Source organism: Ambystoma mexicanum, chromosome 7p (assembly GCF_040938575.1).
Source record: "Ambystoma mexicanum isolate Mex_15411 chromosome 7p, UKY_AmexF1_1, whole genome shotgun sequence".
Lineage (NCBI taxonomy): Eukaryota > Metazoa > Chordata > Amphibia > Caudata > Ambystomatidae > Ambystoma > Ambystoma mexicanum.
The window spans coordinates 704,740,042-704,766,650 of NC_090939.1; the positions used below are offsets into that span (position 1 = coordinate 704,740,042).

At 42.7% G+C, this 26,609-nt stretch overlaps 1 protein-coding gene across 1 annotated transcript in view; it reads right to left on the reverse strand.

Annotated features, from left to right (window-relative positions):
• Positions 1 to 26,609, reverse strand: part of ACE2 (angiotensin converting enzyme 2) — a 475,687-nt gene that overhangs the window by 398,239 nt on the left and 50,839 nt on the right. The window contains exon 2 of the mRNA XM_069635599.1: positions 10,420 to 10,578. Within this exon, the coding sequence (XP_069491700.1) occupies positions 10,420 to 10,578 (159 nt within the window). The remainder of the gene's footprint in view (positions 1 to 10,419; positions 10,579 to 26,609) is intronic.

Genomic DNA, 26,609 nt, shown 5'->3' on the forward strand with positions numbered 1-26,609 from the left:
GCTTAATCCTAAATGTTTTAATAAACACTTTAAAGATATACACCATTTTGTTATTTCCGAAGCTTTGAAAAGTACAGTTGCTGGTCCAAGGAGTAAAAATTAATTTTCTCTTTTGTTATCAACAAATGTGCAATTGAAAGGGTACTCATAACAGACAGATTTAGACCTACGCTCCCCATTTACAGAGAAGGAATAGATAAGAGCATGGCATATTAAGCTGCATGGCTTAAGTAAGAGGTAGAAAAAAGCATTGAATCACTCACCCTTAAGGGACATATCTTAAACTAAAACTTTCACAGAAGTCACATAGAGTTAATGTCAAAATGGAAAGCACCTGGTGAAGGTTAATTATGAGGACAGTCCTTCAGCTCTCTGACTTTTGTGTCCACTAAAGTTACAATTAAATATTTGTATGAACCACAAATTAACTACTATCATCCAAAAAACCATTGCTTATGTACCACCATTGCACGGGATTCCCCAGATATTCTCCCCTTAGTAATACTAGCCATACATGCCAGGGTGGTGCGATGGCGGCATGGTAAAAAATGTCACAGGATGCATGAGAGAGTGACTTGCTCTCTGTTAGCCTGTTGATGATTCTGCCAGTCAATGCTGGCAAGTTCCCAGTTGACGTTACTTTTCATGCATCAGGGGTTTACCAAAGTTGTATGATGAGGTACTGTATGCAGTTGGACATGCCTAGTCTGAGGGACAGAAAGTCCACTTCACAATGGACTTGTGGACTAGTGGACAGAGCAATGACCATATGGTTGTGACCACACAGCTTGATCTACAGTGCAAGACATGTGCCGCACCAATGGCAGGTGCTCCACAGGTTGCCACAGCTCTGGGATCCTAGTTTGCACTGATTGGGTCAACTAAGTGGATGATGCAATGCCATCACTAATAATTGCAACAGTCATGGTCGAGCTTTCGATTGATTCCTTCTTTGCATTAAGACAGTGGCAGCTGCTGTCTGTCGGGTGTTACCACCCTTGGAAGAGGTCACCAAGTATGTTAGACAGTACAGTGGATCACTAGTTGGGGTACTTTGTCATAATCAACTGGTGGGAGTTGGATTACACAGAAGGATGGTGTAGAGAAGCAGAAGGCTGCCTTAAAATTACAAGAGTAATGTCTTCTAAGTCATTAAGCTACAAACGGACAGGACCCTAAGTCCACTCAACAGATATACACCTTGAACATTTATTCAAATCACACAATGAGCATTCTGTTACCTCTCAACCACAATATACAGAAAAAAATGCTATCTTTCTTTCATCCGGGCCAGCTCTCCCTCCCTAACAGTCAACACAATCACAAAAAACACATTCAATCAACACATTCTAAGACACAGCACTCCTCTCTTTATCACAAACAGCATAATCCATGCTAATAGCTACCCATCACACACTTCTCCTACAAACTTACAATCCAAATGGGAAAAATTGACAATCCGCACGAGACAAGAATGGGGGAGTTGAGAGCCCAAAACTCAAAAGAAAAATGCAGAGCAAATTCAAAGCATATGACTAATGACATGTACTGACAGATTCCCACATTAAAAAGCATTCGACGTCAAACACTGGGACAACACAGACCTGGTTGCAAAGTACAGGAAACACACATCAGAATTCATCCCCACACAAAGCAAAGGCCCACTGTCCCACTCACACACATTGTGCAGGAAGAAGACTTATGCCTAGGGAACCTAGTACATTATGTTTGAAAACCAATAACCCACTCAGAAAGGCCCCAAAAATAGCCCCATGTTGATGGCTATACTGAACTACCAAACTCCAGGCCTGCCACCTTCACAAACTGATATACTTCACACTCCCAGGATGGCAAAAAGAATAAATGATATTAAAACTAGAGCTGTCCGCTCACACCACCTGTGAGGAATTTGACCATCTGCACGGGGAGTGTGTGCTCGACGGGGCTTTTTTGAATTTTTGGTAATAAAAATGAATGATGGGAGATCAACCTCCGAAAATGTGTGAGGTCATTCCACACACATTTTCCCTGCTCACTGCATGAAATGGATAGCATGTGTACTCCGGGAGGACACAGCCTACAGGCACCGTCCTCCCCTGTCATGTGCAGCTGGAATGTGACAGCCATGGGTACATCAAAGCATCGCAAGAAAGGCAAAGGCACACCTTCCTCCAGCCATGGGCAGCCTAATTAAAATATCAAAAGCCCCATCGATCTGCCTCACTATTGTCTAATTCCGCTGGTGGCAGCGCATACTAATGAGAAATAATTAAGGCCAACCTGCAAAGGGGCTTGGTTGCAGGGCGGACAAGAGGAATGCAGAACTAACACCTCTTTGGTATGCAATGTATCAACTTAAAGCTAGTTCCCATCCATCGGTATGAAAGGCAGTGAATGGCATTTCTCGGTCCACTACTACCATAGTCAACCCCTGCAGAACGCACCCCTTTCAAAGGGAGAAGTATGTGATTTAAGGGTGACGAAAGTGTGCTGTCATCAGAAACTTCAAGGGAGACCTGGGCTTTGATCAAGAGTGACAGAGGACTCAGTTAACCCAAGAGACACGTTGATCTACAACAGACAGGAAGATGGGTGGGACCTAAGAGTATATGTTGTCACCCCTTACCTTTAATGTTGCACAGCACTCTGGTTCTGACCTCACGCATTACAGAAGATTGTTGGTGGGGACCCAAGATTAGTTCATTAAGGTAGGCTTAGCCTGCACCAATCACTGGGGCACATTTGGCTTTAAAGGAGGGCTGAACCCCTCACCTAGCAGATCATCTGACGATTTCGAAAGGAGTAAGTCTGAAGGACTCATTTGGAACCTGGCTGAAGGTACAGTCTGCCTTATATCTTCTGCTAGTGAAGGAAGGCCAGGATTTCCAAGAGGGAAGCAAGATCCCTCCCCTAAACATCTCCTCAGGAACAGAGTGAGATGCCGAACTCGGAGGACCCGTCAAGCAGCTCCAGAACTTACACCCAGCCAGCACACAGCATGCCCTGCTTGGGTCTGCCAGCAAGCTTCCTAAGTAGAATGTGCCAAAGAGTGTCTGAACAAAGGACAAGGCCATTGCCTGCAAACACTCTCCTCAGCTTTGGGCCATCCACCTTGAAAGGAAGCCCAAAGCCCTGCGAAGAAGCTTGGAGGAGTGCCACAATAAGCATCAACCAGCGTCCATCTCTTAAGGACATTTGCGAGGCAGTCGAGCCCTGGAACCGCGACCGGCTATATCACTGACTGTTGTCACACTGGAGTCACTAAAGCCGTCCGAAACACCTTGACCAGCGATCCAAATCTGCCAACCACCACAGAGACGATTCTTAACCCTGAGCCGCCATGTAGGCCAGCCTGCAGCCGTCTGTCCAGCCTCCCTTGCCGAACTACTGACTGTCTGATACCCACAGCTGTCTCCTGTCTACTATCCTCCTGTCAGTATCCAGAGTACTGCCCTTTCCTTTGTGAAACTGTCTGTCCTCTGTGTTCCTTTACGGTGTGGATTGTATTTTGTAGTGTTCTAGAACTGTCTGTTGCAATAATAATAAAGTCGATATGTTTATACAACCTTAACTGGACAGTCCCTTTTATCATTGGGTAATAATTGTATTTTCGTTGTGTTGCAATTAACCAACGATCCACAACCTTGCAGAGATAAGCCTGCCGTTCTGTCCATGTTACCAAAATAGGATAAAGAGGGTTATAATTGTTCTAATCTGTTTGTATCCCTTTTGGTGTACTAGAGTGTACTAGAGGTGTACTAGAGGTGTGGGGCTGATTGATGGTTTAGAAACCGATATTCATCCCCAGACCACTGGTGCCCCGAAACTCGATCGTCACATTGATGGCAAGTGGTCGGATCAGTTGAAGCCTTGGGCACATCTTAGTCACCCAACGATAAAAGTACTGTTTCAGGCAATGTTTAGTCACTGCTAGGTATTAGTAATAGTAATGGCGCTTGACATGGAGACTGTAAAAGGCATGACCAAGGATGTCCTATGTGTCTTATGTCAAGAGAGAGGACTTCCCCCACACCACTAAGGATAATAAACCTGAGTTGCTGACCAGCCTTGAAGCTTGCGAAGAAGCGAGGGTGTTTGGGTAGAAGACCACAGGGGATGGTCTAGGCCCTGCGTACCCGAACGTACAAGACTTTCCAGAGAGGGAAAATGATGAGGACGTCTGCATGAGCAGTGTTTCTTGCCAATCATCCTGCCGGTGGGCAAGTGTGGTCTCTCGACACTCGAGAGTGTCAGTTAGGACAGGGGCTAGTGCAGCATCCCGCAGGTCCCAGGCATCAGCACAGTCTCAAGCAGCCCAGTAATTGATCATGCTGTTAATGAGATAGCAGCTTGAGAGTTCCTGCTCAAGGAGAAGAGACTAACGCTAGCGGAACAGAAACAGCGGCACAAGGTCACCCTAGAGCTGCGCAAGCTGGCGTTTGAAGAGAAGGAGGCCAACAGGTCTGACTCTAGCAAAAGCAGCAGTAGTGGTTCAAACCAGAGTGCCCAGGATAAGCCCCAACGGCACATCCCCAAAGACTTAGTACAGGCTTATGAAGTGTGGAAGGATATTTTTGACTGGTTTGAAGTGCTTGATGTGGCTTTTTGGCTAAAGGAGGCGGATGAGGTACTGTGCGGTGCAGCCCTGGTGAGTCATTTCCCGACACAAGGGACTGATGCAATTTTTCAGTTAACTTCTGAGGAAAGGCTTGTTTGTGAGAGCATGAAGGCAGCCCTCCTCAGGAAGTTCTGTAAAACACCAGAACAGTATCTCAAGAGCTTCCGAGAGCTTGGAAAGAAAAGTGGGGAGACATTTGAAGCGTTCACACACTTGTCATTGAAATATCTGATCGGATGGGTGACTGGTAAAAAAGTTGACACATTTAAAGGGATGTACAATTAAATTGTGTGTGAGCATGTATTGAGAAATTGTGAGGTTGACCTACACTAGCATCTTGTGGACAAGATTATCACCCTAGGTAACTTGCAAAGGCTGCCGACAGGTTTGTGAGTGCTCGAGTCCAGAAAAAGGCTCAGGCCAGCGACCCAAACCAGAAGAGAAATCAGTGGACAAAAAAGTAAACAAGGATGGGAGGGACAAAGGTCCAACCCAATCCTATTTGAAGGCAGGTCCCCAAAAGAACGAAGGGAAATCCCAAAACTCTAGTGCAGCCGTGCACACCGAAAAGAAGATCACAGGCACCCCTAACACAGGGACATCTACGTTCTCACCACCCGAAGGTTGTTTTGTGTGTAAGGAGCTGGGCTATAGGAAAGGGGATACTGCTTGCAAGGGCTTACCCAAGCAAGCCCGAGTGAATGTTGGACTCATAAAAGAGGCCATCCTTAGTGTGGGCCTCTTAGAGGAGGACTTCCCACTAGGCCAGGGAGTGGCTGAATGTGGATTGGTTACACTGAGTGGGAACGGTACTATGTCTCCCGAAGTGATCCCAGTTCCCAATAATACTCAACTCTATCTTGAACATCTGTATATCAATGGACACAAAACTCCTGCGGTCCGAGACACTGCGGCTAGTGTCACTGCTGTCACCCGGCAGTGGGTACAGCCAGGCCAGTATATTGATGGGCCTGATTGTAGAGTAAGTGGGTTTGATGGAAAGAGTAAGTGCCCCTTGATGATAGAAGAGTTCAGCTGGTGAGGTGAAACAACCCAGCGCTGTGTAGCAGTGAAAGACTCCATCCCTGTCCCATATTTGTTGGGTAATGATCGTCCTGATCCCGAGTTAGTCGCAGCGCTACCCGATTGAGGGCCTAAGAGATCACCAGAGTGAACACTCTCAGAGCCTTAGGGCCTGGAGTGCTTCCAGAGGGCTTGTTGGAAGGACCGGCGTGGCCGGTAGCCCCTAGTCCAGTTTCACAAACTACTGAGTCACCTACTCCTGCTGGAGTGGGGCTAGTAGCCACTGAGGACCCTACGTTGGTAGCAGGGGACTAAGTGTCTTCAGAGTTACCTGACGCAGCTTCAGCAGCACGAATCTGCAAAATAGGGAAGCTTTGCTACCTTTAGGAAAGTCCTGTATTGGTTTGTCATCGCCTAGAACAAATAGGGAAGTTTTCAGTGACACATTAGCTCCAAATACAAAATTCTAACTCTCTGATACACCCTTCCAGAACTCATTGGTCTTATTAGTGAGAAAGCTAGGGGTGTTCTCCCACGTTGACCCAGAGAATTCTCTATCAGGTGGCCAGGGCAAAGCCATCACTTTTGGATCCCAACCCTGGGGGTAGACAAGTGAGGGAGGATCACCTGAGTAGGGGAGACAGGGGCCGCCGTCAGTAGAATACCCTAGGAGAGACGCAGTATGCTAACAGGATAATAGGTTGAGAAATCCTAGAAGCCTTTGTAGGTTATGCAGGCTCTATCATCGCTAACCCAAAAGAGAAACCAACTGATTGCCCCAGAGTATCCCCAGGAAAAGGGGGAAAAAGGTGAAACAAAAACCGAACCTCAATTCCAGTGTTTCTAGTTCCTCCCCTCGTTCAGATTATGGGAAGAGTTACACAGGCCAGTACTTGCAGATCCGAGTAAATAACATACGGAATCATTCAATACAGAGAGATTAATCTTTTGTTTACCAATCAACCAGTAGTGACATAGCCTAGCAATATCAAATTCAATCTCACCCGAACTCCCCCTCCCCATTTCCAACAAAGACTAAGACGAGGAAGAAGCGAATAAGATCAGTAAAGATTACCCACAGGAATACCATGGGGGAAATCTATAATAGAAATACCTTCAAATGTCCCGCTAATGAAGTCAGGCAAGGTCAGGCATTTAAGAGGAACCCTTCACACCTGACTCCACTTGACTGGTCTATTCAATATAAAAGGTGTAGTCTGACACAGAAGTTTGAGCGAGTAGGAGAGCAAGCAGAAGAGCAAGCAGGAGAGTAAGCTGAGAGGAAAACCGAGATGCTAGAATTACCCAGGACCAGAGGCCAGAGACCATGAAGCCGAGGTGCTGAGGAACTGCAGTGCGAGAAAGCAGAAGGATGGCGAGGGATCAGTGTCTAGATGGAGCCAAGAAGGTTTTGTGCATGCAACTCGAGGGGCGTGCTGGTCCGCTACAGAACCTGTGTATGCAAATGCTAATTCCCCTGGGCTGGTGAGACAGCCCAGGAGTGTACAAGTGGCAGGTGTTGAGACCCAGACCTCGGAAAGAAAGTGCCCCCTGAAATCCGAAACGCAGAAGTCAGCCCGGTGAGTCTGAATACATTTTGAAGCCAGGTTGTGAAGAGCGTGATACAAAGTAAACATCGTAAACATGTAAGAAAGAGGATTGTGTTTGTGAAAGTGTTCGAATGATAGTAAAGGGAAGAATTCAGAGTGCAATGACATTGATACAAGAAATAGCGTGAAGTGCGAAACTGGCAAGGCACGTGTGTGTGTGTGTGTGTGTGTGTGTGTGTGTGTGTGTATAAGATACAGAAGGTGAAATTGTACAGTAGAAGAAGGTGAATGAAAAGGGGGCTGGAAGCCTGTGAAAAAGGTGTCAGAGGCCAGAAAGGAAAGAAAAAGGGTGCATGATGAACAAAAGGCAAGAATAAACTGGAAAGGGTTCCAATGACCCAAAGAAAAAGAAACAGACACAGAGGTGTATGAGAAAGTAGAATAAACGTTCTAGAGGCACAGCAGGCAGAAGAGGAAAAAGGACAGTGAAATTGTGCACAACAAAAGGGAAAGAAGCACATAAAAGCAAAGAGAGGGGCAAGAGGGTCAGAGTGGTCACGCCGAGGGACAGAGAAGAGCCTGGCGTTCAAGAAAGCCTCTGACTCTACCACAGGCACAGATGCAGGGAAAAGGTGCATCCTGAACAAACAGATTGGTATTTGAAATAGAGGGGCCTAAGCTTGACGAAGGGCACCCGGAGAAATCAAAAAGGAACTGTGATACTTAGTGTTTTGCATTTTGAAAGCTGGAAAAGGCCTAAGTTTGGGGACGGAAGCCCAGAGAGGCCCACTGAAGGGAAGTGCTACTTTGTGTTTTCTGGTGGAAACTTGGAAAAGCCTAAGCTTGGGGAAGGGAACCCTAAGATGCCCACTAAAGAAAGTAAACTGACTAAGCTAAAGCTTGGGGAAGGGAATCCAGAGGAACTCAAACACATCTTTGTGACATTAACCAAATGACACCTGGTGAAAATACTAATTGAAACCAACCCTGGGTTTTGCCAATTTTGTTAATTTACTATTTTTGCTTTTCAAAAAGAATTCCCATCAATTTTTTTTGGGCATGAGGGCAAGCACAGCTTTAGACACAGACAGACTTTTGTTTTTGGCAATAAGTAAACGACGGCCGTTAGAAATATCATTTGATAGAACCATCCCTATAGACTTAGGTGTGATACAGTTCAACTGATAGAAGTTGAGACCCTTATGCTTCTCACAGTAGTTTCACCCCATGGGGAGAATGTTATTGTACAGGCAGAAGACCAAGATCGAATCGTAGTAATAAAACAATCCATTTTTGGCAAAACCAGTATCCCTGTAAAAGATCAGGACTTATTTTTTCAGAATGAGCTTCTCCTTGATACCATTCCCTTGTTTACATGTCTTTTAAAACAGTGGGACCTTCTTACGCTGAAGGTTAGTTAACCCCATGCTTATATCCGATCCAGCGGGTTTAGATGCAGCATTTGCAGGCCAAGGATTAACCATCATAGACCTTGCAGCTATCTCAACTAAGCCCCCATTCTACCATTATGAGCAGCTTCCTAAAAGGCAATTACATTCGGAACAGGAATCTGATACCAGCTCCGAACTTTTTCAGACTAAGGATCAGGATTTAAATAAGCAAGAGCATCACTTCCCCCATTTCAAAGGCCACTGTTGAAGAAGTCCTAACCCGCCAAAACGAATACTTTTGAGTCTGAGTCTCTCTTGATACCACGCTTGTCTCACATATTGCAGAAACAAATTATATGACTTAGTGTTCCTTTATCTTTTTTATATTTTCAAAATATATCTTATCACTGAAGTTTCTTCAATACATCCGTTCACCTCTTCCAGCATCCGGATCCCAGGTTTTCTCACAATTCTCTAGCCCATATTGTTAGAAATTCTGTATCTTGCTTGCCAGTCACCGCAGCTGGATGGACAGAAGTCACACAAAGTTTGATTTGTGACCAGGGTTCATTCTGGTGAAAGAGATAGGGTGTCTAGCATATTTCTTTGGTTAGAAGTCATCTTAATTGTTGGTGTTCCATGTAGGTGCAGTCTTGTAAGTCATGCCATTCAAACAATTTGGAATAAGGAATCCATCTGCCATCTTCAAGAAGGTCTTTTAAATATCAATTCTACCAAGGTACCAACTCAGACAAAATAAATAGGTAATCCCCCAAAAAATGAATGCGAAAATCCTGAGGCCAAAAACACTGAATTAAAAAAATCGAATGAATGCAGGAGTTTTGCACCTTTTTTAAAAAAAAAATAGATGTGGAGTGGGGTAAGGGTATATATAAATGCAGGGGGCTGTTAGGGGAAATGTGGGGGGGCAACCCTGCATTAATAAAAATGCACAAATCTGATTGGAGCATCTCTGAGATGCTCTTGAGCAATTCGTTGTGCTTCACATTTCTATGTGAACATCTCAAAGATGCTCAAATTACATCCACATTTGCTCCAGTGTTATGCTTTGAGAATCAGGTGATAAGGAAATAGATACACATCCGAGATGCTCACAAGCTAACCCCCGTTTCTCTTGCGTACATTTTTGAAAAGCTGAACCTTTGAACCTCATAACGAGATTGCAGTGTGGGTAAAATGTGATGCTGATTCCGTTCCCTTCAATTTTTTTGACTGTACTGGAATTACCTTAGATTTTCCTACACCACCAAATTATAATTTTGGCAGATTTACTGTTGGCGGAATAACCATGCAGAAAATCTGCTGATTTTTGGAGGGTGGATTTACTGCATGGAAATTCCACAAATGTGTTACTGGATTTAGGTCCTCCACTTGACCTCCAAAAATTGGTGGATTTACAGCACAGTAATTCCGCCTGTGCTAAATCCACACAAAATCTTTATCGAATCCCTGGGGAATTACACAGTCATACCACCACTTGTAAACCTGTGGTAATCCTGTGGTAACTCCATGGAAGCAAGTGGCGGTAACAGTAGTGGCGAGTTTAGAGGTAATTTGGCAAATGTATCACTGAATTACCAGTAAACTCCTAATGAGGCCCATGTCTTTTTGAATGATATGAGTCTCCCACAGCTTTTATACGGTCATATTATAACTTTCAAATGTTTGATTTGCATTTATAAAGATTTCCTGTAGCGCTAGTGACATTTTGGAGAGGATGCATGTAGAAGTTTCAATGGATAGCACCAGCAATAAACATTTAAACAAGTAAGTTATTCTGCAAAAGGGAACATGTCATGCACTGGTAGTGACTTACACGGTTGTATTTGTCTTCCGGTAAGACAGATGACCCTTTCTCCCCAAGGGCAAGAATTTGCAGTTTGATGTCCTGGTTCGTTATCTGGTCCGTTGGGTACTTGCTTGCCTCCTCATTGGATTTTTTGTAAAATACAGTCCATTCGGCCCCTGCTTCATTCTGCAATAGATCGAAGTCAAGGTGAGTTTATGGGAAAATTGTGTTCCATGATAAGGACTGGGACATGAGTCTAAGCACACTTCCCCGAAATACTACAAAACACACATTTGCATTGCTTTGCTCGAGTGGGGGGGCAGCAGATAAACTCGGGTCAAATATCATGACATGCATTACAGTAATGATTGGAAACATTTGTAGCGTTCGAAAAACATAAGTAGAAAATTACTAGCCTTCATAATCATGCAATCACTGATAATTCAAAGCACCAGTACAGCATATTACTTAAGCAATAACATCCTTCCTTGCACGCTTTCTGAGGTTTCAATGCCCCTTTCCCATAATTTGTACTCAAAGAAGTATACAAAGAGTGGATGGTTGGTAGATAGACTAGTGATATACTAAAGGCTACATTAAAAGTTTAAACTCAATTACCGGTATGTCATGAGTTAAGCATGTGCTAACAGGAAGCGTCCCATGATTCAGAGTTATGCTGAACCATCAGTTATTCCCCATAGGACTCCATCTAGATAAGCAATTACTACATGTAGTAATTAGCGTGTGTGGTAATTGCTGTATGTGGTAGTGGTTCTGCATGGAGGACTTTTTCTCCACACATAAACTAGGTGTAATTTTCGTGTTTCAATTTGAATTTGGCATTGCGGTAAAAGTGCTGGTACTCCAAATACCACCACTATTTTTACCACACTGCCAAATTCTAAATGAGTCCTTAAGTACTTACTTAGAAGTAAAGAACACTTTTGGAGATCATGTGATCTAGATTTGATTGGCTTTTTCAAGGTGTGAATGGGCATATTGCCATTCAACAGTTTCATTTCTAAGTGGACTAAACATTCCCCAAATGGTAACTGATGCCCTTCCCGGTTATTTGCCAAATAAGATTTAATGCCCTTTTTTTCTTATGTGTCCAACTTATAATAAAGGTAAAAATCATTGGCCAACACGGAATTTTTTCTTCTCGAAATATAAGAACTCCCCATAAAGCACTTTTTTGATGTTGTACTTGTGGGGTCAGCTGTGTTATCTTCAGGGTAGCTAACTACCTAACAAAAGCATGGAGAATTAGAGGACAGAAAATAGATCAATGCTTTTTAAAAAATAACATGTGGACTTCTAAATAACAAAGGTTTTCTTTTCTGCAAATTATCAAAGTAGAAAACTAAGGGTGTGTGAACAATGGAGAATGTTGTGATGCTGGACAAAGATGTGTTCATCCCAGCCTACTTGGTAGATTACATTCCTTCTTCACAACATAGCAAGCAACCCCAGGCATGTGTCAGCCTCATGGGACATTGTCAGTGAGGTACTTTCTGCATCTCTAGGCAGAGCAGGGTCGGGCCCCACATCTGAGAATATCGGTCCCACTTAGGGTGACATTAGCAACACTGAAGGTTGTTGGCTGGAAAGCTTTGAATTAATCATAAACTCTGCCATTGCGCCGCGCAACCCATCAGACCATCCTTTTTTTTAGCTGCTATATATACCATTACAGAAAGGAATGATCACATGCGTATCTGACTTGATCCGATCCCAAAGCATTCAGCCTAAACTGCTAGGTGTCATCCCTTCTGCATAACACCACAAAAAATCCCATAAATGCCTGCGGTTATGATTCATTTGAAACCTTCTCACCATCACTCTTCATTTTTACTGAAGTCACTCAAAGTCGGACGGATATTTCCAGACGTTGGTCCTGAGCTTGCCAGGACTCGAGGTGTATAGGCTCTATAGGTGAGGCGTCAGAACAGGTGAGTTATGCTAGACCAGTCTATATAGGTAAATTAACAAGGATAAAGAGATACCGCAGTGTGGGGTAAATTTAAAGGCCCTAGACAGAAGCCCCTCTAACCTGAACAGCAGCATTTAAACATTGCCACCAAAAACGGCCTTGTTTTGCTTTTACTTCATCTGAATGACAAGACGTTCTACATTGCAACAACAAAAAAATAGCCTTGCTTTACTTTCTTTTCACCTGAATGACGTTATAAACTGCAACCAAAAACAGCCCTGCTTTACTGTTATTTCAAACGAGGGGCAATGTCAATGCTACAAAGAAAAATGGCTTTTTTTCCCTTTCACATGAACAGCAGCCCTTTAAACAATGCAAGCGAAAAATGGCTTGTCTTGTTCTTTGTGTTCATGTCAAATTAAAGAACCATGGGAAAAGGGAGCCTACCCCTCATTATCAATGGACCAACAGCAAACGCAGACGTACTCAAAAAGGAGAAATCAATCAAAGAATCCTGTGACCTGCAAGACAGGATTTTAAACATTAGAAGCAAAAAGCCTGCACGCGTGTGAAAAGAAAAACGGCTTTAAAAGCCACAGTGGAAAGATAGCATTGCTCACGCAGAAAATGTCAGGGAAATATCATGTAGGGGATGCCCAAAGCGTATGCAGATTATGTTCCAATCCACAAAACTCCAGTCACCTTTGAATACACCCTTACTACAGGAAAAACCAGTTCTGGCATGAAGGTAGGAACTCATGACGACAAAGCCCCACTCCCACGGGCTATCACACATATCTTATAACCATCCTGCAATAAAATGTGATGCTGGAGAGGGCGTCATAATTCCCTGCTCTGCAGACATGAAGGCAGGAGCCCAAAGATTTCAAAGGAGGCAAATTGTGGGTAGACCTTGACCATGAGGTGTGAGCTCCTTGTTGCACCCCCTTCTAAAGAACCCACACCATTTAAAAGAAGCTTATAAAAACAAGTCTGGTTACAGGCTGAGCCCAAGGAGACAGATGGCTGTGGGGGGAGGCAGCGGCCCTCCCCCAGGTGGAAGAAGACACTCCCAAGTTACATTAGAAGACTGTTTTCATTTTAGGCATTTTCACAGCAATCAGAATAAGAATCAGTTTCATTTTATGCTATTTTTTCATGTAATTTCCAGGCGGTTTTCGAGAGACTAATTGCATTTCCCTAGGACTTTGGGGACTGAAATGGCCAGTTAAGACTAGTTTCTGGCTGATCTGAACAGGTGACAAATATTACAGTTGATGAAAAGATGTAAGATGAAATTAGGAACATGCTGGATCATTTGCAGAGTCATGACTGTAATACATTTTATGAAAATGACAAAAATGTGCCAAAGGGTCATGCTACCTCGTACAGAGTTGGCCATCAGCTTACCTAATTCCCTATGAGCAACTGAAACCGCACATGTCACATGGCCAGGGCTAGTATAAGTATGAAGTTATGAAACATTACTGGTTTTTGCCAAAAAGTGGTCATGAGAACAAAGAATTGTAATAAATGCAAAAAGACAGATGGTGCTCTCTTCCCTTGAAGCAATCATGACTGGGGGCAGAGAGACAGAGTGAAACTGTCAAATCCTTGCAGCAGGGATAATTACAGGGTACTCCCCCTAGATTATAAAGTTAGTGATGTTATTTGTGTTATATAAGGGGGGGCTGTACTCGGTCACAGGAGACACACCAAAATCTGGGAGATCGGAGAGAAGGATGCTGAACCTTACCATCTTTGAGAGTGCAGTGACCAGACCCCTTGCCCTAGCTGTCCAGAGTGTCCTGAGATCCAGCCGGCTGTCCTGAATCCTAAACCAAGGCTTGCTTTGTAAGTAGCATATACCGCAGACCTAAATTGCATAAGCCCTTCATTTTTTAGCATTGCATACAATATTTCCTCTATTGAAAACCCCATTGAAACCCCCACATTGCCAGTGTAATTCAGTCACCTCCTCATAGAAGAATCTATTATTAGCCTGTCTATGTTAGCAGATCTCCTTTGAAAAACCTCTCTGTGTTTGTGTAAATTCTTAGTATATTTTTAAGTGAATCAATTAATTCCCTCATTGAAATTCAAGGTACAAGATAGTTGAAATTCGAAATTAACCATCATTTACCTGGTGTTGTATTTAATTATTCTAGCCATTAAAGTATTGTCTCATAAGAATTAGTCTCCTTGTAACTGAAAACCGAATGTGTCCGTGTATTGGGTGCATTACCCAACAAATTCGTAGTTGCATCTGTCCTATTAAAACCCAAACTGTTGTTCCATTGTGAGCAATCCCTTCTGCTTAGACATTTACCTGTATGTGCCTCTGTCCTTGTTATTGAAAACCGATGTTCCTATTGTGAGCTAAACCCCTTCCCTGACCTGACTGTCATTGTAAACCCAGTGTAAACGAATTTCAATTACCACTGTATTTTCCCTTTGCATTCACTTTCTCCCAAAACCGATTTTCCCATTTCATTTCTATTTTTGCCCTGGTGTGCTGATTAGTAATCCCTAAACTTTCCCTATCTCCTAAAGTGTAAGCAATACAACTTTCCTTTCATTCTTTCCCCTAGCAGTTGTGAGTAAGAATCAAAATCCCATTCTGCCATTTTGCTCCAAAAACGGGTTTTGACTTTTTTTTACTGGCTTCCCATATTGGGGTGGTGGACTTTACCCCAAATCCAAGTTTTTCTCTCTATTCCTACTCCTTGCTACTGCCTTCCATTCAAAGGAATAAAGTTTAATTGATGTTTGGGGGTGAGTGTTGCAGGGGGTAGTGCTTTAACTGTGGCGCTATCACTTTCAACGTGATGGTATTTTCCTGTTTTGTCATTAAAACAAAAGCAAGGGTAACAGTCTATTTCAAAGTGATGGTATTTTCCTGTTTTGTCATTAAAACAAAAGTTAGTGTAACGGTCCATTTCAACCGATTGTATTTTCATGTGTGTCATTATAACGAAAGTGTGTGTAACCGCCCATTTCTACTTGGTCGCTCTAAATAGGATATTGCATTTGTGTTGCCACAATTTTGGTGACTGCAGTATATTTATTGTTTTCCTTTTTCATTAAATAATACATGTATAAATATCTTATTTATAAACTCTGGCCTGGTTCCTAGTCCATTGTGACACAGGGTGTTTGTGGAGGTTGGGTGCGAGACGGGTTGGATGCCTACTCAAAAAAAGAATCTGTGGTTTATTAAAAATAAAAAGCGCTTTATTGTGCGCCACATTCATTGTCGGGGAAGGAGTCATTGGCTGGAGTGTGCCGTGTGATAAAACCGTGACAGCAGGCAGAGGAGGAAAAGGTCCCATCACTGTGATACTTTATACCAACTTGCCTCTAGTAAAGACTGTACAGCCCTATGGGTCTTGTTCACGATGCAAGGGTCATCTAGAAAAGTTCTACAGAGTGGGCCTAAAAGGGTAGAGGAGTTGTCATTAGATGATCAGGACATAATTCTGGAAGTGCGAAATGCCCTTTGCGGCAAAGAGAAGGAGAGTCCCAAGACTGACATAGGGATCATTATGATGAAACATTATGTACACCTTAATTACATGCACATGGGGGCAGATGCATCCCGAAAGTAGGGTTGTTTTGGACCAGGTTTGACTTCAAAGGGAGACATGCCCAAGGGAGCATTTATGTGTTAGTTATGGGTTCGACTGAACCACTAAGGTGGTTCCACATAAAGAGGTTAGAGAAGTGCTGTTGAGATTTTCATTGTCTCCCAATAGGCGAAGACTGATTCTAATCTTGATGCACTTCACAATGAGATTGAGTGCTTCAATGGATTGAGTCAGAGAACAACATTGCAAAAGAATTCCATTGCATTGGCGCACAAAGACAAGTCAGTGCACCTCACGATGAGGCAGCATGACAAGGAAGAGCTACACAATCCAGATTTAAATGGCATTAATGGGTGGACTCGGGAGTCAGAGACGGTGTTACCATTGGCAGTGGTGAGTAACCCACTGGAAAGATACACATGTGTGAACACCTTAGAGCTTTGAACCGACGCATTATTCTCGACCAACATCCACTTCCAAATATTACTGGAATGTTATCCAGAGTTGGCAAAATAAATATATTCTCCTTACTGGAGTTAAAGTCAGCGTATCATCAAATTCAATTGCACGTGCATCCAAACCAATGACCCATATTCATGAAGTCAAAATTGTATACAATATATGCGTTGGCTGCTTTCCAGCATGTGATGTACCATCTGTTCAACGGGCTGCCGGAGATAAAATTACTTCAAGATGATGTTCTGGTGTTTGGTGCTTCAATAGAAGCACAAGATTGAAGATTGAATTGGGCGTTACCTGTGCTGCAGCATTGTGGAATGACCCTGAGCAAGGAGAATTATTAATTCCGCAGGCCATGTTATCTTAGCAAAGGTTGAGAAGCTGAAGTAAGATTTGGTTACACTAAAAGAAGGACACCACTCCCAGTGATCAAGGAGCAGATGAGTAAATGTAAACAGGACTTTGTCTGTACTCTCTTCTGAGCAATGTCCTGCAACTCAATGAGGAACCTGGGAACTGTTATGATCTTAAAATCTGATCTGGGCTTTGCAGTGTCTAATTGGTCAAAGCATCTCAAGGGGGTTGATGGTAAGGTTGTCCCTTCGTGTGAAAGTGCCATTTATTCCCTGACACTGCATCTTGGTCCTTTGTATACTCTCTGCATGTTTGCATGTGATGTGTTCAAATAATCCCTTATGCCCTTTACATCTTTAGAAGGGGTGATGTTTAGGTCTGTCAAGAGAGTTTTAGCTCTCTGCCAGCGCTCCTGCAGTAGTGGAAGGCACAGAGAAGAGTCAGCTGCAGGTGAGAGGATTGAGTCCCTTGACCACTCCCTCGTCACTCTGCTATGGAGGTGACATGCCTGGCTCAGAAAAACAAGGAGGGAATGCATTTCATTTAAAGGAGACTCCTTTGGGCATGACTGGGGTGGTGAAAGGATGTGATGCATAAAGGTCATAGCGTAGCCTGAACATTGAGTGGGTGAGTTCATAATAAAGAAAAAAAATACATGTATGTATCCTTCCTCATATGCCATCTCTCCTCTACCACACTCTCAGACACCTGTTTCCCTCACTAAATGGCACTGGTTTGCAAGGTTTTTCTCCACTCGCCAAAACTCATTTGAGCTTAAATGGATGCATCTGCTTTGCAGTCCAAGGCTATGAAACAAAGTACCTATAACAATCTGCAATAAAGCCAATAATGTCTTTTCTGCTCCTGTGACGCACAACTTCTCAATTCATTCATTCATGTATTCATTGATGTATGTATTTGTTCATTCATTTTGGACACTGACAAGATTTGGAAGAGGAGATTTGGAAGAGGAGAGGGCCAGCAGGACGGGAGGAACTGCCCCTTTTGTTGTGGGACGACTAAGCATGATTTGCATCTGTTTTTCCCCCTTCTGCAATCACGTGGAGGAAGCGAGTGAGCAAGAGCAATTGCCTGTGTTTATGATTAATTGAAAGCTTTTCCATTCCATCCATTACTCGTCAGTGCTTCAATGAGGAGAGGCAGTGCTATGTTCCATGTAAAGTAGAATATCCCCTCCTAACCGGATTTTATTTGGGGCAGAAGACCACAACATACATCGAAAGAAGTCTTTGTGAGTACAGAAGTCATATTTATTAGCTGACATATTGATATTGATAGTTTATTTGTATAGCGCCTATACACAATGGCCCTCATTATGAGGTCAGCAGTAAGGGGTTAACGGCGCCGTTAGGGATGCCGGTGCCGTTAACCCCTTACCGCCGCATTATGAGGTCCCTTAGCGGTAGTCGCTAAAGAACCAGGCAGCAAATAATGGGCCCGATACTAACGGGCCCGTTATTAGCTCCCTCCCCATTGCCATTGAGCCCTATGGGGGCTCGAATGGGAATGGGGATGGGTATTTTGAATGAGGAATTACCGGGTCCTCCAAGGTTGGAATGGCCGGTAATGCCTCATTCAAGGAACCCAGACCCGAGTTTGGAGGCAGCCATGGCGCTAATAGCACCATGGCTACCTCCAAACTCATAATGAGGCCCAATGTTTTTCAAAGCGCTTCAAGGCAGGGGAGGAAGCAAGAGAACATACAAGAACATTCTTACAAGGCCTTGAGACATTAAGAATGAGGAACATAGTATCGTTCTAGGCCTGACACAAGCACATACACCTAACTTGGTACATACACCAAGTTATAATAATTCATCACGTTTTTCTCTAGCTCAATGCCAGATTCGTCCCACTTATAAGTGGTGTATCAGTAGGTGGTATTGTCACCAAATGTAATGGCACTCAATATTTCATCCTCAGAAGAATGCTGGATTTGTCCTGCCTGGAGTTCAACATGCAAAGTACATGCTGGCCCTATCTTAGGGATGAGTGTTTAAACCGTGAACTATCACTTAAACATACACATAGCATTTGTTCATTAATGTGTATAGCAAAATAAATAGTTGGGGTTCTTTAAAACCATGCAACCGATGCCTTTTATTTAACTTCGTCACTTTGGTGACACTTTCTCCTATTGTGAGTCAAACACCATTGCTAGAGAGTAGAGTGGGGATAATGGCATTGCTGGATGAATACTAATTTTGCCGGTGCATCAGCCATGTCCACGACTACTCCATACTCAGGGCAGCCAGGCTTTGGTAACCCTCATCGAAACAGGACATCATTGTTGTTTGTGTTTTGTATTTATTTGTCTCATTGAACATGGTCCTTCGACCATAAAAACTGCACACAGCCATCCTGTCTCCAGATGTTTAACAATAGTAGGATAATGAATTATGAATGAATAGCAGCCTGTTCGTGAAGAGGAAGTGAGAGCGTGAGAAGCGAGTTCTACACACTAACAATACTACAGAGTGTGCAATAGGATCCAAGCAGTTGTAATAGAGACTTGGGTTTATAATTATAAGACGCTCTTCCAAGTAGTATTCTTCAGCCGTAGACCCAGATTACCCAGTAGCCCAGGCATTTATAAAATGGCTGATCCTGTCCCCACAGATGCCGGTTTGCTCATTTCTCAGAGTATGACCAGTTTCTTCTTTGTATTGCACATCCCCTGTTTAAATTCAATGTCTTAGCTGGTTTAGCATTAGACAGAGACAGGACAATGTGCCATTGCTTGTGTGGCCACAGAGGGCACACACCGGAGCTGCACAGACTAGGGGTGAGTGTGGGGTACCTGTGCAGCCTTCTCTGACATTTTCCTCAGACATCTTACAGGCAAGGAAGACCAAAAGTGTACAACGTCACATTCTTCACGGGATTAACCCTTGTTTGGTTTTTCTCATCGGAAATGTTATCGAATAGAAAACTCATCTAATTCTTTTTTTGGGGGGGGGGGCTTAAAAGAAAATATATATATATATATTACATTGGCCGCGGTAGCGGCCATGTAGTTATAGTTAAGTTGGTGTTTCCATAGGAAGAGCACTTTTTGGGCGGCTTATAACTTCGCTCCCCCTGGACGAATCCTCACCAAACTTTGCAGAAAAAGTTTATGACCCACTCTGATTTCTTTCGCAAAGTTTGGTGAGGATTCGTTCAGGGGGGGGAAAGTTAAAAGGGGGGGGTCCCAAAACATTTTTTTTTCCCATAGACTGAATGGGAAAAAACTTTGCGCACGGCTACAGCCCGAACCGCTGGACGGATTTACACCAAATTTGCGGCAGGAGCGGCGGCCTGGTCCCGAAAGCGTGCTTTTGCAAATTTGGTGTAAATCCGTCCAGTAGTTTTTTAAAAAATGACCAAAATGTAAGGCAAAAAAATTAGTGATATCTGTGTTCGCTTCGCAGACGGACTTCCCTGTTCGCTCCGCGGACAGCACCCCGATTGGCCCGTACCCTTGCTTCATGTCCGCGGACATTTGACGTGTTCGCTGATTGGACGGCGAGGGGCGTGGAGCGCGTCAGATTTTCTGTGGCACCCGCCATCTTGTATTCGCCGTCGACCGCGTAGAGCGCGGTGAAACGTGGATAAAAAATTGTATTTAGTGCCCTGTGTTGGTGTGTAAGAGTGTTTGGGGAGTGTGGGGGAGTATGAGATAGGTTCAATGTTTTTTTTTTGTTATGTGCTAGATGTTTTTGTTGCGTTCGATTTGTCCGCGGAGAACACGGCTGTTCTGACATTTTGTAAATAAACTAAATGGTGGGGTGTTTAGAGGACAGAGTATGTGTCATTTTTGTTCGCAAGGAAGGTAAAAATGAGCTATGAACACTCGCGGTGTACTTAATTGTTCGTAAATACACAAACTGGGGGCGTCCTCAGGACGCTGTCCGTATTGTAATCTGTCTAGTTGAATGTGTTCTAGGAACACTCGCGGTGTCCCGAAATGATTGCAATTACACAAAATGGGGGTGTTTTGAGAACGTTGTTTGTATTGTTCGTTGTCAGGTTGAAAGTGTTCTACGAACCATCCTTTTGTCCGCTGATAGTACAATTTCCTATGGGCCTCACCTGACATTTTGTCCACTAAAGAAACGATAAATCAGGCTGGTGTGCGCCGACATTATGTGATAATCCTATGACTGGCGCTATTGACCTGGCTGACTTGCTTTTGCGACACTAAATCATATCTCCCGCCCCTAAGCCTGACATTATGAAAGCATTCATATTCCCCGCCTCTCTCCGTGACGTTACAGGGTGCGTCATCAAATGCGCCCAGTCGTCTCCAGTCCTACGCGTCTTTACACAGAACCCGGAAGACAACACACATTATGTCACAACACAGCGCGCCACAAGTCGGAATATGAAACTGTGATTTAAAAGCAAACAGCAAGATTGTCAATTTTGTAAAGTACATTTATTTGACATCAAATGTTTAGAGAATATTCAGCGATTTGCATTTGTCTTTGTTGTCGATCCTCAAAAGTTCATGTTGAGCCAAGCGATGTTCCTTTGCGGTACAGAGGGTGTTAGATCAGCTTAGAACACAGTGTGCCACAATTCAGAATATGAAACTGTGGTTTAAAAGTAAACAGCAGGATTGTACATTTGGTAAAGTACATTTATTTCACATGAAATGTTTAGTGAATATTCAGCGATTTGCAATTGTCTCTGCTGTCAATCAGCAAAAGTTTATTTTGAGCCACGCGCAGTTCCTTTGCGGTAGATAGGCTGTTGGTTTATGATAAAAGCAGTAAATGGTCGCACTGATAATCGGAAGGTTGCTCCAACAACGAGGTATTAGACCACCATAATGGTTGGTATGTTGCTTCTAGCCGCTAGTACTGCGTAAGGGCATATTGGTCCTTGGCGATTGTCCCATAAAATGGTGAGGGTCATGAAGTTGCTTACATGGGGCTGCACCTGGCAGTTGAACAATCCATCCGCTGGAGTCTGAAAATCGTGACATTGGCAAAATGGGGCAATGTACCTGTTTTAAAAAACATAAATTAGTCTCACCAGCCGATCTTTATTAAAAATATTCATTTTATTTATTAGGGCGTGAAACTATTTGCTAGCGAAGATAGTGCAACGGAGTTTGTTAATAATAAAATAATAATATTTTCGCATTTATATAGCGCTAAGAACCGTCAGGTATCTCAGCGCTGCTTATTATTACCCACGGTGTGTGGTGCTCATTTATCGACCACGGAAGGATGAAAGGCTGAGTTTGGCCATGCCGGGATTCGAACCTGCGTTAGCAAGCTGTGCACTGATGTCAAAGTGAGCCCTCTACTCGCTGTGCCACTTGACCGGCTACAGTGAAGTTGCACAGCGAGTAGAGCACTTGACCGGCTACAGACCGGTTAAATTATTTCTATTAACCCATCCTGTGTCGTCTGCCTTTTTCAGAGCACTCTAAATGACAGGGGATCAATTCGGCGGTGATAGTGCACGGTAGAAATCAATATGCCACATTGAACGAACAAGTACAACTTGACCGGGCTTTAATTCCACGCTATTGTTATTATATTCGGTATAAAATAATCTAAAGGGTTACTTACATTATAATTGCATTTTCCATTGTCCAAGTGTAGTGCAGTCCCAAAATACGACTCTGCGTGTGCCAACGATCTTTCTCAAAGTGATATAATATACAAAAGTGGTTTTGTTTCATAAATTTCATCCTTATCTTCTCTCACGTTTTAGCAACACTCCTTCAAGAGAAGTCTTTCATCACAATCTCTGTCTGTCAAGGTCAAAACACAATACAACCTTATAGTCCGCTTCGTGAGCCTCTCCGGGGCCCGAGAAAAAAATGGAAGCAGCTGACCTTCACTGTGAACGAGCATAAATTCTTACTTTGCAACATTCTGTGTAAAGCCATCTGTGAGAAGTTGGTTTTTGCACGCCATGTTTGTATATTGTTTGCATGATATTAAAAAAAGTTTGTTTAAAGGACGTTATGGTTTTAAGTACAGCCGAACGACCCCTGAAAATTGCAAGTTATGGTAAGCTATGAAAAATAACTCGCGCCACCACCGTGCACTGCTAAGACTAACACCCAGGACATCAAAGATGACATCGCAAATGTCATTGATGAAATCACTGATGACATCACATGTGTATGTACTTTTCATGGAATTTGTGTACTAGGGATTTTTATTATAATGTTGCGAAAAAAGTGTCAAGGATATTGCAATAAATATCATACCGTTATTAGTGCTTTGAACGATGCATTGATATAAATAGCATTGTATTATGGGATTCTATCTAGTATACTGAGCTACTAATGGAGAAACATAGCATTGTGTGCAGAGTACAAGATGAAAGTATAATATTTGTAATGTTAATATGTTGAATAATGAAATGATAATTGTCCTGAAATGTTCGAAAATTCACAAAATGGGGGTGTTCTGAGGACGTTATTCGTATTGTGTGATTGCTTAGCTGTATGCAATGAGGGAATGGCACAAAGAGTAAAGTGGACGCGGTCCGCGGACACCGCGGCTGTTCGTGGACAGGGCGTGCTACATCTGGGTTTTTCCAGGAAATCCAACATGGAAAGAAGACTGTACGGATCAGCCAATCAGATGTCGAGGTTGTGGATTTGTGTTGAAAGAGACTCTGTGTGGTGAAGGTGGCAGAAGTGGAGAAGGTCAGGGTGTTGGTGCTTGGAGATATGTTTGTGCATGGTTTACAGCAGTATGCTGAATGCAGGCATGTTGCAAATAACTTTGATGTGAAAGGAGTGGAGGTGGTGTGGAGCACTGTGCCTGATTGCAATGTACAGGGAATTGTACAAGTTTGTGAGGATATGGCCACGATGAACAGTCCGCATGTGGTAGTTTTGCACTATGGTGCTTTCCATTTGGGCAATGTCAGTGCCCCTACTTTGTTGGCTGATTTGGAACGCTTGGTTCAAGCCGTAATGAAGATCCTTCCAAATGCGAAAGTAATTTTTTCTGGATTACTATCTAGGGCAATATGGGACAATAGTTCAGTTTTTTGTCCTCAGCAAAACATTGCTAGGTGTGTCATCAACTGAGGCATGTGTGCCTTCATGCTTAGAGCTTGTATGTTCTTCTGTAACAATGAGAATATTGATGCCAGTAATGCTGTTAATTTTAAAGAAGATGGCATTTCTTTATCTTTTACGGGAAATGCCTTTCTATTTTGGAATGTAAGGGTTGCTTTGGAGAAGGTTATGTAAAGATTTTAGGAGTAAAGTAAGAAAAAAAAACAAGAAAAAAAATACAAAATAACAGGTGTCTGTCAAGCATCTGTAAAAAAAACAAAAAAAGCGGCTATTTTCAGAGCCAACTTCAAAGGGGAAATGGGGCACAATATTTAAATTTACATTCACCACGCTCAGATTTTCGATATGTCCGCGGATATGGCGGTAGTCCGCGGACATGAAAATCACTACGAGGGGGTTAGTATGTTCTATGTTACATGTATATGAAGTCAGGGATATTATGGTTAAGTTGTGCTACTAAAAACCTATGCAATTCAGTGAAAAAACTTTGTTAAAGGGACGTTATGGTTAAGTTGCGCTACTAAAAACCTATGAAATTCAGTGAAAAAACTTTGTTAAAGAGACGTTATGGTTCAAAGTAAAACCGAAAAACCCCTGAAATTCGGCAGTTATGGTAAGATAAGCAACCATAACTCGCGCCGCCACCGTGAACTGCTAACACTAACACCCAGGACATCAAAGATGACATCACAAATGTCATTGATGACATCACTGATGACATCACATGTGCATTTACCTTTCATGAAAAGTCTGTACAAGGGATTCTTAGTGTAATGTTAATAAAAAAAGTGTCAAAGATTATTGGAATAAATATCAAGTGCTAATCAGTGCATTAAGCTATGCATTGATATAAATAGCATTCTATTATTAACTTCAATCCAGTACACTAAGGTACTCATGTAGAAACATAGGCATTGTGTGCAGCATACATGATGGAGGTGCAATATTCATAAGCTTGCCATGTTGAATATTGAAATGATAACTGTTTTCATATTAGAGTTTTGCGTACAGTGAAACTTGTGATAAGTAGGTAATAAAACCCACTTACTACATAATTGCATTATTATACACAAATCACAAAGAGACAACACCACATACAAATATGAATATATACAAGGGAATTGAAGTAGGAAAAAGAAACAGCAATAGGAGCAGAAAGTGTTCATAACCTAACTGATTACCTTTATGGAGAGAAATGATTGCTCTGTTTCAAAGCTGTTACTTACCCTATCTATATATATCACATGATGTGTCTGGACCCTAAGGAAAATAGTGTGAGTACAACATATAAAAATATGAGCATATACAGGGAAAGTACAGTAATAAAAAAACATCAAAAGTATCAGAAAGTGCTGATAAATCTACTGATAATTTTAATGCACAAAAAGGATTGCTGTCTTTCAAGGTTGTGACTTCTCCTATGTATATGTTTCATATGATATGACTGGACCATAAGGGAATTATTCTAAGAACATACTTGAAGGATAAGTCTACGAATATAGTAATTTACAATTTTTAGTTCCTGACTGTTACTGAAGAAAATCATGTGGCCTAGATATGTCAGGAAAGGAAAAAAAGGGAGAGCCAGCCACGTGATGTCATCAGTGATGTCATCAATGACATTTTGATGTCATCTTTGATGTCCTGGGTGTTAATGTTAGCAGTGCACGGTGGCGGCGCGAATTATGGTTGCTTATCTTACCATAACTGCCGAATTTCAGGGGTTTTACTTTGAACCATAACGTCTCTTTAACAAAGTTTTTTCACTGAATTTCATAGGTTTTTAGTAGCGCAACTTAACCATAACGTCCCTTTAAAAATGTTTTTTTTACTGAAATTCATAGCTTTTTAGTAGCGCAACTTAACCATAACGTCCCTTTAACAAAGTTTTTTCACTGAATATATATATATATATATGTATATATATATATATACATATAGGATGGGAGGTTTGGGGGGAACCCCCATCAATACAAGAATAAAAAATTCGATAAGTTTTCTCAATAAAATTTCCACGGAGAAAAACCCAACGAGGGTTAATCCCACAATGAAATGACATGGAACCGACCAAAGAAGCTCTTCCACCAGGCAGCAATCGAGGACCATAGACCTATCTCACACATCAGCCCAAATATTTACTAAATGGATCATTTTAGCCACACAGAAGCCGCCTTTCTCAATGATTGGGTTGTTAGAGGTTTCTCCTTTGTATTGCACATTCCCTTTTACATTTCTCAGATGGCTTGGCATGAGACAGAGGCAGGGCAATGTGGCATTCATTTCGTGGCCACAGAAGGCCCACACAGCAGCTCCACATTTTAGGGTTCAAGTGTGGGGTACCTGCACTGCCTTCTCTGACATTTCTCTCAGACATCTTTCAGGCTAGGTAGAGCAAAGGAGCTTTTTTCAGGGCAGCAATCTACAACTCTAGGGCCAGCCCACATATTAGCCCAGGTGTTTATAATTTGGCTGATTGTAGCCACGCGGATGCAACATTGCTCAATGTTCAGGGTGTTATAAGTTTCATCTTTGTATTGCACATTTCCCTGTCTGGATTTCTCCGATGGTGTATCATGAGACAGAGCCGGGGCAATATGTCATTACTTTTGCAGCCACAGAGGGCACACAAAGCAACTGCACAGTTTAGGGGCACGTTTGGGGCGCCTGCAATACCTTCTCTGGTGGCATTTTCCTCAGACATCTTAGCAAGTTGTGTAAAACATGGAAATGCAAGAGCACAATTAAGTCGACACATGCAAGGCAGTCTATCTCCCTTTTCTGCTCTTCTGTAGTGTGAATAGCTGTTAATGATTGTGGTGGT